Below are 14,837 nucleotides of genomic sequence, written 5' to 3'. Positions count from 1 at the left end.
TCATAATTAACACTCTTGCACAGTGTAAAATACAATTATGAACGCAACTTAGACCATCATTTAAGAGTTTTTGTTTCCTGAACCACCTGCATGTGATTTTTCAATATGCACGTTGTGGTTAGAAAGATTTAATACATTTTAGCTCATGAAGCACAAGACACTTAAAAATCTAAGGTACGGTAAATTATGTGGTCCTTCCCCACTTCCTAAGCTAGTGAAGCTGAGAATTCAACTTTGCAAGGTCTTTGCTTTGCACTGTTCAGAAACAGCAAATCCCCTTTATATACTCTCCACATTCAATTGACCTTGATTTTCATTTGGTCAAGTGATTTAAAATTTCTTGTACCACTATTCCATTATTTTGTTAGATGATTGGAGACGCAAGCAACCTGTTTGGATTATTGATTATTGGCCAGAGTAAGTAAAACTATCAATGCAAACCTCATATTCATCCAAGAATCTTTTCTGACAAAACCATAAAGAGATGGATAGAATAATGCAATGCAGATAGGTGATAAATGGAACGAAACTACACTATAGTTTCAGTGAAGGTTCCAAATTATTATGAGCACTTTTTTTATGGCAGAAAAGGAAAATAAAAAGGAAGGTAGCTGTGGGATCATGGTGGTCCCCATATTTTTCATATTTAGTAATAGTTGCTGAAAAGTACAAGAAGCAGGGGGAGAGAGAAGTGGTTGTTTCGTCAGTTTGTGCCGTGAAGCCTAAGTTTATAAATTGACCGGACACACCTGGCTGGTTCGTGACTAGGCTAGGCAAACCCAACTAGTGAAATCCCTTCTGATTTTTTCCCCCCTCGACTTTTTCATTCTATAAAAGCCCCTTATTCAGCACAATAACAAGCCAAGTACCACAATCTCCTTCTCTTCTCTTCTCTGCTTTTTTTTGCACTCCTCCACACCCTCCCTCTATTTCCCTTATTCTGCTTCCTATTTTCCTTTTTTCAAACTTCTCTATCCACAATCCAAAGTGTTTGAACTTTAGAGAACATGATGACCAACTAAAATGTGGTGATTCACGAGGTTATTAACACGTTGATTGCCGTGACAGCGTCCATTTCAAAATCAACCGTACTAAGCAAGTGCAACAGTGCCACAATCCATGGCTGTGCTTAGCGGGTTTTGGAGCCTGCCCCATAAGAATCTTGTGAAAAGGTTGGAAGGAGCTAAAGTTGGTGCTTGGATTGATTCAATGAGAGCCTCTTCCCCAACTCGTGCCAAATCAGAAAGCCAAGAAAAAAGATATTGGATTGTAAGCACAAGATATGATGATATGAACATGTAGTTTATGAGTCGTTGTGCTGCTCACCTGACTCTGCTTCTATTTCCCAACTCTTTGCAGCTTTATCACCCTTCAGCTCTGAATACCTTCGAGCAAATAACATATAATTCCAAAGGCAAGCAGGTTGTAGTTTTTCTTGACTACGATGGAACACTCTCCCCTATCGTTACGGATCCGGACAAAGCCTTCATGAGTCGAAAGGTTTTTCTTTTGTTCCTTCTTGTCTCATTCATTCTGGGACACAACCTTGTGTGGGTGACTGATTTTCGTCTTTGTTTTTTCATATTAGATGAGAGCGACGCTGAAGGGAATCGCAAGACATTTTCCCACAGCAATCGTGACCGGGAGGTGCAGGGACAAGGTACATTTTCTTCAAAGCAGAATAAATACAAGAATGACTTATGAGTTATAATTGAATGATTATTTATTAATTATTATCATATATATGTTTCCCTTTTGATGTTTAATAAGGTTGTTTTTTCTTTCTGATTTTCTTTTTCAGGTCTATAACTTTGTGAAACTGGCAGAACTTTACTATGCCGGGAGCCATGGCATGGACATCAAGGGGCCAACAAAAAGCCGAAGTCCAAAGCAAGTGAGAGAGAGTTTTTGAAACTTATAAGCGTGCTGAAGATTATATCTTTTGCGTAGCTTAACGTTGAAATTTGTTGCTTTGTTTCAGGGTAATAATAAACCAGTACTGTTCCAACCCGCGAGTCAATTCCTACCCATGATCGATGAGGTTTGTTTTTACTTTGAAATGCAAGGCTCTATTTGCCCCTGATTAACGCGTAACAGCGCATAAGATGGTAACTGCGTGGTACGTTATAAAAAATAATTTCAGGTGTACAAGGTGTTGTTAGAGAAAACAAAGTGTGTCCCAGGGGCTAAGGTCGAGAACAACAGGTTTTGCTTGTCCGTTCACTTTCGTTGTGTTGACGAAAAGGTAAGGGTCAATTTACTATACAATTGTTGAATCAGTAGAATCACCAAACCCACACGCACACGCCAAAACACGTTTGGGTAACCTCATTTTATCTAACCATTTTTACCCCTTCTTTTTCTTTTTCTTCAGAGCTGGGCACCCCTGGCGGAGAAAGTTAGATTGGTGCTCACTGAGTACCCACAACTTAAGCTAACCCAAGGCAGAAAAGTGCTAGAGATTCGTCCAACCATCAAATGGGACAAGGGAAAGGCTCTTGAATATTTGTTAGAATCATTAGGTCAGTTTATATAAGTTCATGCAAAATAATTAGCCTGTACAAGACACATGGTTGTTCTGATTCAATATAATATTGTTTGCGTATTTCTAGGATACGAGAATTCGAGTGATGTATTTCCAATCTATATTGGTGATGATCGAACAGATGAGGATGCTTTTAAGGTAATAAATGCTGTCACCTAGTTGGTTTGTTTGTTAGTTATAGTTGAAAGCATATTGCTATTATATATTTCATTTTGTTTGGCTTCCATATGTTTATTAAGTGATCAACTTGTTAACGTTATGGATATAATATTCTTACCAGGTTTTACGCAGTAGGGGTCAAGGAATTGGGATACTTGTTTCTAGTGTTGCAAAAGAAACAGATGCTTCCTACACCTTGCAAGATCCATCAGAGGCAAGTCCTATAAATATATTCCATCTACCACAATATATTATAATATAATTAACGCATCAATCTTATATATATCTTTATTGCGAATGGTGAATCTGAAAAATATATAACATTATCTTTATGGGCACATACACAGGTTGAGCAATTCTTGCGGAGATTGGTGGAATGGAAAAGATCCAGTAGTGTGAAGTGCACAGAGTTGTAGATTTTGTCGATGATGAGTTAAAGAATTGACACCACCACCTTGGAAGGGTTAAGGGATGGATGGAATTGTATGACTTTATTGTTGAAAAAGGAAATAGGATCATTCCATTTTCTATAATCATGAATTTTTTAGGACAAAGTCCGATCAGAAAGATTGCATTGCATGCGCATGCGGATAGTGAAAAGGCAGATGTTTTATGGCGAAGTTGCAAATGCTCCGTCAACTTTGTTGCTATGAAATGAATATGAATTGTACTTATCGTATACGTGGCCAACATATACTCGAAATGATAACTACGATCTCCAACACCAAATAAGCTGATTTAGACATTCACAAATACAAAATGAGTTGGTTTAGAAATTTTAATGTCGTAATAATCCTTGCACACAAAAAGTGTTCCACTTATGCTTTATAAGCGTTTGTAAATATACAACCATTACATTACCTAATTTATTTATTTAATAAAGTAGCTCTCTCACAGTGAAGACACATACGTATTTTTGTAAATCTATAATTTTATCTATAATTTTTTTTTCATGTTGTCATTGCCATTATACGCCAGTGTTTGAATTCTGTAAATAAGAGAAAATTAAATGAAATAAAGGAATCTTAATTATTAACAATTAATTAATCAATTTCTTTATATAAAATCTAATCATCAACTACACAATTAAATACTTGGTAAATTTACTTAATAGTTAACCAGAAAAGACATATCAAATCCAATTAAGAGAGACTGCATATTAATATCATCTTCTAATCGTATATGCAATAGATTGAATGCAGTGCAACCCATTCTCCGTACATCCCAAAATAACTACATTTCAAAAATATTTTTTGTACAAAATTAGAATAATAATAATAACAATAGACATTTCAATTAAAATAATTCTATCAAAATAAAATTACTTTCACATTAAATATATTATTTTTATACGTTATAAATATAAATATTGATGTGACTTACTTAGAATAAATAAAAAACACATTAATATTTCCTTGAAAATAATAATGTAAATTAATTTTTTAAAACTTTAATAACAAAATTGTAATAATAACTTCGAAACTGAGAAAGTATTTTATAACGTGATCCTCAATCACAAAAAAAAAAGTCTATATCATAAGAAATTTTAGAAAAAAAAATTAATTAGTCAATGTAATACTAATTTATAAACTAAAAATTATTAATATCTAAAATAGTTTCTAGAATAAAAAAATTATAATTAATATGTGAATTAATCACTAAAATTGATGTCTAATATTCAGCAACCAATTAGTGATAAATTCACTTACTAATTATATATTTTTATTCATAATAGAAACTATTTTGAATTAAAAAAAAGTGTATAAATTACTATTTAAATTATTTATTATAGTAATTAATTATTTTTTTATTTCTAAATTTAGTTACTATTTAGACACTTTATGGTATTGTAGTGAATGAATGAATGGACAGTAAAACTATTTTAATTTGCTGCTATATATCGTTTAATTACTAAATTTTTAAGAGATAAAGTTAAAATTAATAAGTAGTGTTATTTAAAATAAAGTTCTCTTTTAAAAGAAAAAAAAACAGAGAGGTTAGAATTACATCTTTAAAACGTTATGATTATATCACTACTGTTAAAATGCTTTCTAGAACATTTACTAGATCAATTATAGAAAAGAATGATGATAAAATGAGATGTATTGACAATTTTGTGATAAGAAAATATTTCATATCAATTAATCGTGTATTTATGTTAGTCTTAATTATTTGAATTCTATATTTGTTTTAGATTCAAGATATATGTTGCATAATTAAGTTAATCTTAATTTAAATAACTTTTGGAAAAATTAAGATTACAATTTAGATTACATTTTTAATTAAGATACAATTAATATTAGAAATGTGATTAGAATTTGAGTAAAATACAAATTAAGACTCATTTAAGATAAATTAAGATTGCAAATTGTATTTAGTTAAACTATAATTAATACTGGAAATAAGGTTACAAATTTTAGTTTAATTAAGATTAGAATTAAGGTTAGAATTTCACTTAAATAGTTTTAGTTAAATAAAGTCAACATTACAATTGATATTACAAAATTTGGAGAGAAGGTAAAATATGCTCAAAATTCAAAACTTTAATTAAATGTATACTATAAAGTATTAATTATATTTTAGCTAAATACATTTAAAAAAAATTCAATTCTACATGTTATCATAGAAGATTCGAAAATTATATTACCATAAATATTTACGAAAAGAAATTTCATAATTATCGATGAATTTATATTGATAAAAATAAATTTATTAATAAACTTAAATTTATCAAAAAAATTTATTGAATAATTTTATAATTTAAATTATCGAGAATAATAAATTTGTTAGTAAAATTTATCAGTTAGATCTATAGATAAATTAAAATTTCTATTATCGAAGAATATTTTTATGTATCCATTAATATTGTATCTGATGGTTTGTTTCGTCGATAATGTATGCGATAGTTTATTCCATTGGTAATTTTGTTAGAGAACTTTTAACGGGTTTTTTTGTGAGTATATTTGTCAATAAATTGAGCGACAAATTGCACTGTTCAATCTGATGAGATTTTTTATATATTAAGGAGACATGGTGAAAAGAAAAAGAGGATGAAATGAGGTGGAGCAAGAGGAGGAGGTTGGAGCTGGTGGTGACAATAGAGGAAGGACCACGAGAATGGTGACACAGTAGCGACTTGGAAGTGCGACACTAATGCAAAGATGTGACAATTGTTATTGTTGGAGTAAAAGGAGGTGAATGAGAGAAAAGAAAAGGAGGAAAACGGGATGAATGAGTCATAAATGACAGTGACTGACATTGCGGTGATGGTCACATTGGTGGAGGAGCGATGAGGATGAGAATGAAAACAATAAAGAGAAAAATAAGGAAGAGGAAGACAAAAACAATCGCAATTTTACAATTTTATCGATAATTAGAATCTGATTGTAATTATTGATGAATATTTATCAATAGATATTTACTAATGAATTTATTTATACACTTTATTGACGGATTTTTTATTGTAAATAATCTATTGGTAAAATCAAATGTATGACAATCTTTTACTATTATTAACTAATTGTATTTGTGGATAATACATTTTTTTAGTAGTTTGGCTAAGTTTCATTGTTTTATCTTATTATGTTAAAAATAAATTATATTTTCTAATTGATATGAGTTAAAAAATTATGTATGTTTTTTAATGTTATTGTTTGAAATGTTAATATCTTTATGAAAATTTGAATATGTAGTAATTAATAATATTTAATTTATAATAAACTAAATTTTTTAACATAATATTATCATTTTTTATTTTTTATCAGCAAAGTATATATTATATATATATATATATATAATATAATTCAATAAAATATTTGTGGTATTCAAATTCAAATAAAAAAATTATGTACATATTCTTTTCTATTAAATCTTAATAGTACAACAAGGTGCATGTACATCTCAATTCAAAATTTCTCAAAATCTATTACGAGTTTGTTAGTTGGTGAGTCAATCTAACCTGATTCACTTATTAGTGAGCCAAAAAAATTCGATCCATGTACACCATAGACTAAACAGGTTGGCTCACTAGCTCACTTAATTACAAGGTTTTTTTTTTCATTTTAAAAAAAATAACAATTTTTTTCTAATTCAAAAATAAATACATTTCAATCCTAAATAATGTTAAAGTCTAAAGACCATTAAAAATATAAAAAATACAACACAATCCAAAATCAAGCACAGAAAACAAAATAAACAAGTTAACATTAATGATTTTTTTGTCACTTATCCATATATAAGATTAGAGTTTTAAATTGATAAATTCACAATATTTTTCTCTTTTGAAGCATCTTTTTCTTTATCTTCATCTACAATATAATAATAAAATAGTGTTAACTAATAATATTGAAACACAAAGCAATAATTAGGTGGGTTGGTGAGCCAACTCAACTCACCACGGGTTCAACTCGGGTAAGTCAGATTCTTAGTGGATCAGGTTCAAAATTGACCTGTATAGATATTTCAAATTTTTTTTCAATCCAACTTAACCTGCACTTAAACTCTTGGTGCACCGAGTTGGTTTACGAATTTCAATCTATTTTAACAGCATTGCTTAATAGCAACTCTATTTGGCATAACATTTTGTACAAAATATTGGACATTTGTTAATACCATCACATCCATAATTTTGTAAATAATGTGCTATATTATCCACTACAATTGTAATGTATTTTAATATAAACATTTTTAAAATATTGTCACATGGTTTGTAAGATCTTAATGAAAACGAATAAAAAAGTTATATATAATTAGTTTTAAGTTTTATTCTTTATAAAATATTAATGGGTTAAATATGTTTTTAGTTTTTAAACTTGGACACGAAATTGAAACTTTGATACATTTTAGTCTCAAAACTTTAAAAATGAATAAAAGTAGTCATTTTAACCTAATTACAGTTAAATATTTTTTATGTATCAAACCTGTTTTATGCTAACATTTGAGTTGTTTACATTGTTTGACACATTACTTCAATGTCAATTAAAAACGTATTTAATACGTTAACAAAAATTTTATGATTAAAATGATATATTTATTCATTTTTAGAGTTTGAAGATCAAATATGTGAAAATTTTAAACATAAACAAAATTCAATTTCACGTTAAAATTTAAAGAATAAAAATATATTTAACTCAATATTAATTTAATACAATAATAAGTTAGTACATAACTTATTTCAAATATTATTGATAGAAAAAATAATGAAGGTAAACATTCTAATTGTATAGCAATGTGGATTATTATATTTTAAGGCAATATTACTTCAGGAAGTAATCCAATGGTTAGTTACTTTTATTTTTACGTTTGATGTTGGTGTAGTTACAAATAATTGATATAAAAATTCACGTATAGTAAGATATTTTATATTTTATAGTCTTTCAAGTTCTTACAACAAGGTTATATTTTAGAATTGATCTTATATATTTAATTTTTTTTGTTGATTTGTAATTGATAAAAAAAATTCCTTTACATATATATATATATATATATATATATATATATATATATATATATGTATGTATATATAATTTATTTTTATTAAATTCAATAATTTTAAATCATTTAGGATAAACATAGTTTAAATACTATTCTCTTCTTATTATCTGAGTGTATTTTTATTATATGAATGTTTTTTAAAGACAAAACTATTATAGATCACGTTCTAAAGACAACCATACTTCAAATTTATGATATTAATTTTAATTATGTAACTTGATCGAGTTCTAATTAATGAAAAATATCCAAAATAACTAATATAAAAAGTATATTAATTCTTAGAGTTTATATTTTAACCTGGCTAGTGGCACAGATATTTTTGTGGATAAGGGTTAAGGATCAGCTTCTTGTGCCAACAAACATTGTAAACTAAAAAAAAAATAAGGGAAGCAAAAGCAGTGTTACCGGGAACTCCGTTTTAAAGAATTTGGCACCAATCAAATGAGGCTAAAAAAATCTAAAGTTACAAAAACCATGTGTCAAATCTTGAATTTGGCGTCTGACACTCACTTCGACCAGTAACATAGCATTATCCACCATACCTTTTCAAAAAAAATAACTAATGTCCCATTATGTAAAAAACTACTCCCACCTTCGATACATCTTAAAGTCTAGTTTAAGATTGTTTTAGAAAAATAATAAACTTTTCTTAATTTTAATAAAATATTTTTAAATCACTTTTTTTTATGAGTGGCACTTAAAAAAGACTAAAACCATTTATGATTTCGAACCAGGCGATATGAATATAAAACATTATACTGTAAATATGTTTTTATTTAATGTAAAATGAGTTTTTTACAGTTTTAAAGTATACATAATAAATAGTATTAAATCAATTTTCTACATTAATTCTTACTCGGTTAATTTAATTTCAAATTAGTTTTTTAATACTAATTTTCTATACTTTTCTACATTGATAACATGGGTGATTTATGATCTAGTGAAATGAATCCGTCATCTTAACTCAGCTTTAACATTAACCGTTTGTAAGATATTCATATATTTGACATAAGTATTTTTTTTACTATCACTTTTTTGTACTATACATTATTAGTAATGGAATTTAATCCTCATCTCTCATTAAACTATATATATCTAACTCAATGTCAACTTGCCTTACCTTTTCTTTATTTCTATTCACATTTATAACAGAAAATAACGAAAATAATCAAATTTTATTGTAGCACACTATTGGTTTACTACGTGAATTGATTTTTTTTTTTGTTATTATACAAACCCACAAACTTAATATTAATTTTCAATTAAATATTTTTCACTGGTACATAATTGACATTATATCTTGCGTGTTTGCTTGCACAATTGATATGTGCATGTTTGGTATTTTCATGTTAAGACAGAATTTAAATAAAGAAAAAGAAAAGTTGACGTGAATTTCTCCTAAGTTTAATTAATAATTTAGTCATTATATTTAGATTTATATTTATTTTATATTTATATTTTTTATTCGATTAAATTACAATATTTATTAAATATAATTAATTTGATTTTTTTTTATTAAAATCAGTATTAATATGTTTGAAAGATGTTAAATGTCAAAATTTAAAAGGTATCACACATATCTTTGAAAGATACTATATGCCAAAATTTTGAATGTGTTAGGTATTAAATTAGAAGAATATCAAAGTAGAAGATGATATATATCATATGTTTTAAATGACATTAGCATTAGTCTAATGAAATTGTCTAAATTAATTATATTTAAAATATATTAAAACTCAATTAAATTAAAAAAAAATTAATTATATGACTGAATATAAAAATAAAATTATTAATTAAACATATTAATATATTGAAAAGAATGATATCAAAGAAAAAACAGTAGTATGAAGCAAGAAGATAAGAGAAAATTAAATGTTGGTTAATAAATATTAGCTATCGGTAAAACTAATTACATATTTTATATTAATAATTAAATAAATATGATGACAAAATATTTTACTGTTCAAATATTTCATAGAAGAATAAAAAAACGGAATATGAAGTGTTTAAATAGAACGAAATAATATATTTTCATGTGAAGTTTTATTATATTTCGTATGTCAGACCATATGCCTAATTAGTTTCATTCATTCGTATCGATAAAAATGTATAGCTTAGTGCTTGGTAGAGTTAAAAAAAAAAAAGAAGATGAAAGCATCTCTATATTTCAGGTGTTTTGAAATATCATAAACATGAAATAAAAATGTGATATAAAACAGTGGGAAAAAAAATAGGACAAGGTTTTATTCGATTTTTTCCATTCATAGCCGCCATTATTTTGTGATTTACTTCACAAGTACGTCCTTAGAAACAGGAGGAGTCGTGTTGGAAACTGAGATCAGATCATAATCGAAGAGCGAGATGCATAAGTAAAAAAAGAAAATAAAATCCAAGTGAGGCAATTGTGTAACCAAAAAAGGAAAACATAAATCCATACAGAAAACCTTAACCTTGCTTTCGTGTGGCATAGATAAATTTTGTTTCTCGGATGAAATATGCATATTTAAAATTACAATATAAATATTTTAAAGTGATGATATTTAACTTTGTATGATTTTTACGTGATAGCAACGGGATGTTTCTAAATTGTATTTGATTAATATTTGAAAGATTATATGATGATAACTGTAGCCACATATAGCGATGGCTCCTCCTTTTGTTATCGATCATTATCCATGTTTGTAGTTTGGTTTCCTTGTATTTTGTGTCGTGATGAATTATGCATAAAATTACCAAACTGGCAAATAAGACAAGCAACATGTCAAAGGATTAAACACAGTCTACATCCATGATTGCGTAGTCATAAAGCCCTCAAATTATTGCCAACCATCAATCATATTCCATCACATGGTCCAGGTGCTGCGAACATACTCACCTAGTTACCAATCACAGGGAATTAGAACTGAAGCAGATATGTGGTACATCACAATAATGCTCACAGATATATTCTCAGTAGATAAACCAGCTGCTTCCTGTTCCTCCATCTATATATATATATATATATATATATATATATATATATATATATATATATATATATATATATATATATATATATATATATATATATATATATATATATATATATATATATATATATATATATATATATATATATATTATCCTTTTCTCTGCACCATCACAGGGAGCCAGGAACTCAGTCTGCATAATAGTTTTACAGCTGTGATCTTAATCACAATTAACAATGGGAGGCCCCACCCTTGTTTAATTGGGATATTAAGCACAAACAGAGCCTTTAAATTTTCACAAACAGATGGTGTACTAAACCATTGGGCATCCAGATTTGTGAGAGCCCACCTCAACCAAATATCAGCAAAATGGAATCTGAAAATAGTAATATTTTATTAAATGGAAGAGATTTGATATTTAGTTTAATGGGTTATTTTCAAAGAGTTAGGTGTGTGAAAGGGAAACCCACTACTATGTGAATCTTATAAATGGTTGAGGAGGAGTTGGAATCCACTCATAGTGCTTGATTTGCAGAAGACATTGGGATGCTTAATGGGGACACCAAACATGCTTCCAAGCCTCACAACCCATACCTTCATTTTCATACGTGTAAAGCTAGGTTGCCACTAGATTTAGCTTCATCATTGGTGTCTTAAACTCCAATAAACTAAGCCTTAAAACTTCCAATTATTGCTATAAAACGGCCACTCCTCATCACACTTTCATTACGTTCTATTCCAACACCTTTCCTTCATGTTAAGTGTTTTACATTAGTTGAGCCACCATATTCATTTCCTATTATGGATCATATCAGACAATTTAAGATTGATTGAATGATAACATTTATGTCATATACTCTTATCAGATTACACATTAATATTAATATACTTTTCAAGATAATTATTAAAAGAATCAATACACTTGGCATGACTTATAATTATTGTCATGCTAGCAGCAAACCACTCTTGGAATATAAAAAGAATAAACATATATATAAAGAAAGGTTAATTTCTAGATTACCATTTTATATATTTGGATTATTGATACAAGAATTTAGAACTTGATATATGAGAAACGTGGTACAATGTCGATTAATGGTAAGTTGTTGGTTAGCAACAATTGGAAATTGATAATTGGTTGTTGGTGTTGTTGCAGAGAGCAAAATAATGGCTATTTTAGTTTGCATAAAAGGATTAGTTCTGGTGTGACCCTTTAAGTGAGGGTTGATTGGAAAGAGAAAAATGATTAGCCATAAGTAAAGACATACATAAAGAACAAAATAATTAAGAAACCTTATTTTACCTTAATTTCCTTTCCCAGAAGCTGCAACTTTTCATCAGTAGTTCATCCATATAACAAGTATGTATATGCAACTGAATGCTTAATAAGAGAGTTTTTGGATGTATCTCACACCCCTTTTGGTTTCTCCTTTTCTTGCTTGTGGACTGAAGAAACTGGAGACATTCACTTTAGCACTTTATATGTGTTATTGGATAACAACTTAAAAATGTGGTCTAAAGTATAAAGTTATGATCTTAAGATTTAGCAACGGTTTGACATTGTTTTTCGACCTAGATGGTTAATTAAAGGCAATCCAGTTTAGACATTGTGTATTTTTTGAGGTAAAGCAATTTATATTAATTATTAGATTGAACGCTTAAAATATATAACTAATAGTCATAGTGTTATTCTTTAAATTTATTTAAAAACGTAAAATTTCAAGTGTTATAATTTGATCTATCTAACTTTTATCCTAAGATAATTGATGCACCATATGATAATTTAGTTATTATTGTGATTTTAAATATTTAAAGTTAAATTACTCGTAATTTTAAGTATATGATTCAAAATATCCACACTTTTAAATATGTGATTTAAACTAATCATAATTTTTTTAAAAAAAATCCAAACTATTAACGTGTTAGTGCTTATAATTATCTATATTTTCTAACAGATTACTTAAAATAAATAAAGATTTTTTTTATTATACACTCTATATTAAAGATAAATAAAATTCAATATATATAACTAATAAAAAAGAATATAACTTATTCTTATTTTAAACTATGATTATTTAACCGTTGTTTAGTCTATAAAATAGTGCAATGAGTATTCATGATAAAATATTTATATTTAATTAAAAATAAAAGAAAGGAAGTTGAACTTTTAAAATAAGTTATTTTTTCAATATTTCTTCAATTTAAGTTTTATGTTTGTCTTCAGATTCCTCCATTCTGGCAAATAGAGTCGGTGTTCAAAGTGACTTGTGTGGTTTTCATATATGAAATTATATTTAAATTTGTTTGAAGGAATACTCTTTTGTCTGTGCAAATTCCAAATCGATGGCTTTCAATTCATGATGCAAATATATGATGGGACTAATGGCACTCAAAGTAAATAATGTCACGTCCATTAAGATTACTTAATTACAATGTCACGTCATCAAAATAATTCTTTTTATTATAATGGTCAACATCAAGAATTTACACACACAAAACATAACATTTAATAATAAAAAACACAAAAAAAAGGATATTTAAAGGCAAATGTTTAATTTTTAAATAACATGTTGAAATAACTAAATATTATAATATTCTTCTCTTCGTCTTTTCCGTAATGGCATAATTTTATAAGAAAATAATTTTAATTAAATTAAGATTCTTGGGATTACATATTCATAAAATTAACGTGTGTAAATTTTCGTATGTTTTTTATCGGATTAATCAACTTTTCCGTATAAAGGCAATATAACTCCCACAAAAAACAATATTAGATTTCAACAATATAATAATATAATTTAGATATTATTTTAATCTTTATTTTGTTCGAGTTTATTAAATGTGATTTTTTTCATATTTAATAAAGTTTTAATTTTCATTGATTTTAATCAATTTAATTAATTTTCATATTTAATAAATCGGTATGAATAACACAAATCATTTCAAAATTTTATTTTTAATTTTTTATTTTAAATTTTTTATTTAAAAATCTTGTTCCTATGTCAAGTCATCATAGTATCATGTGATAAATATTGATGTTACATATTTGTATATTTATATATCAATGACACATATCAATTTTCATACCACATGTTGTTATAGCTTTGTTTTGAATTTAATATGTATATTTCTTATTTTGATTGGTTTTTGTGACATGAATAATTTGTCTTCTAATTTTAAACTAATTATAATCCTATATTTTTTAACGAAGTCTAACCTTACTTTTAAAATTAGAAGAATTTTTTATTAATTTTAAATAATTTTACATGTAGAAAAAACAAAAAAATAAATCTAATAATTATATTTCAATAATATAATTATAGTTGATTTAACATTTAAACATTGTTTTAAATTAAAAAAATAAATATTATGAATTAACATAGGTCATACAGTGTTCACATATATTCATTATTATACGTTATTAAAAAAATCAAATTAATCAAAATTAACAAAAATTAAAACCTTATTAAATATGGGAAAAAATATTGAATATACTCAACGAAAATAAAAATGAAAGTAATAATTAAGTCAACAATCAAAGAAATTAATATTAGAGTATTTCAAAATAAAACATAAAAGTCGTAATCATTCACCATATTAAAAAAAAAACTAAGGATCTATATATTTTGTTAAATATATTGATGTAGTATGATGGCCAATTTAACTTGTTA

General features: G+C 27.0%; 1 protein-coding gene across 1 annotated transcript; it reads left to right on the top strand.

Moving 5' to 3' along the window:
* Positions 1-849: 849 nt before the first annotated feature.
* Positions 850-3,383, top strand: LOC108330726 (probable trehalose-phosphate phosphatase J). The gene is made up of 10 exons (XM_017565245.2): positions 850-1,269; positions 1,360-1,500; positions 1,589-1,660; positions 1,802-1,894; positions 1,982-2,041; positions 2,144-2,245; positions 2,375-2,522; positions 2,613-2,683; positions 2,826-2,918; positions 3,052-3,383. Exons 1-10 carry the CDS (start codon positions 1,120-1,122, stop codon positions 3,118-3,120), a joined length of 999 nt encoding a protein of 332 aa, XP_017420734.1. The 5' UTR covers positions 850-1,119; the 3' UTR covers positions 3,121-3,383.
* Positions 3,384-14,837: the final 11,454 nt, after the last annotated feature.

This window comes from Vigna angularis, chromosome 4, assembly GCF_016808095.1.
Source record: "Vigna angularis cultivar LongXiaoDou No.4 chromosome 4, ASM1680809v1, whole genome shotgun sequence".
Taxonomy (NCBI): Eukaryota; Viridiplantae; Streptophyta; class Magnoliopsida; order Fabales; family Fabaceae; genus Vigna; species Vigna angularis.
This window is presented reverse-complemented; position numbering and strand designations above follow the sequence as displayed.

Bases quoted from the DNA above. Each gene is read 5' to 3' on its own strand.
- LOC108330726 (XM_017565245.2), top strand. From the start codon at position 1,120: ATGGCTGTGCTTAGCGGGTTTTGGAGCCTGCCCCATAAGAATCTTGTG. The intron at 2,246-2,374 runs GTAAGGGTCAAT...CTTTTTCTTCAG, and splicing joins TTCGTTGTGTTGACGAAAAG to AGCTGGGCACCCCTGGCGGA. The intron at 2,919-3,051 runs GCAAGTCCTATA...GCACATACACAG, and splicing joins CCTTGCAAGATCCATCAGAG to GTTGAGCAATTCTTGCGGAG.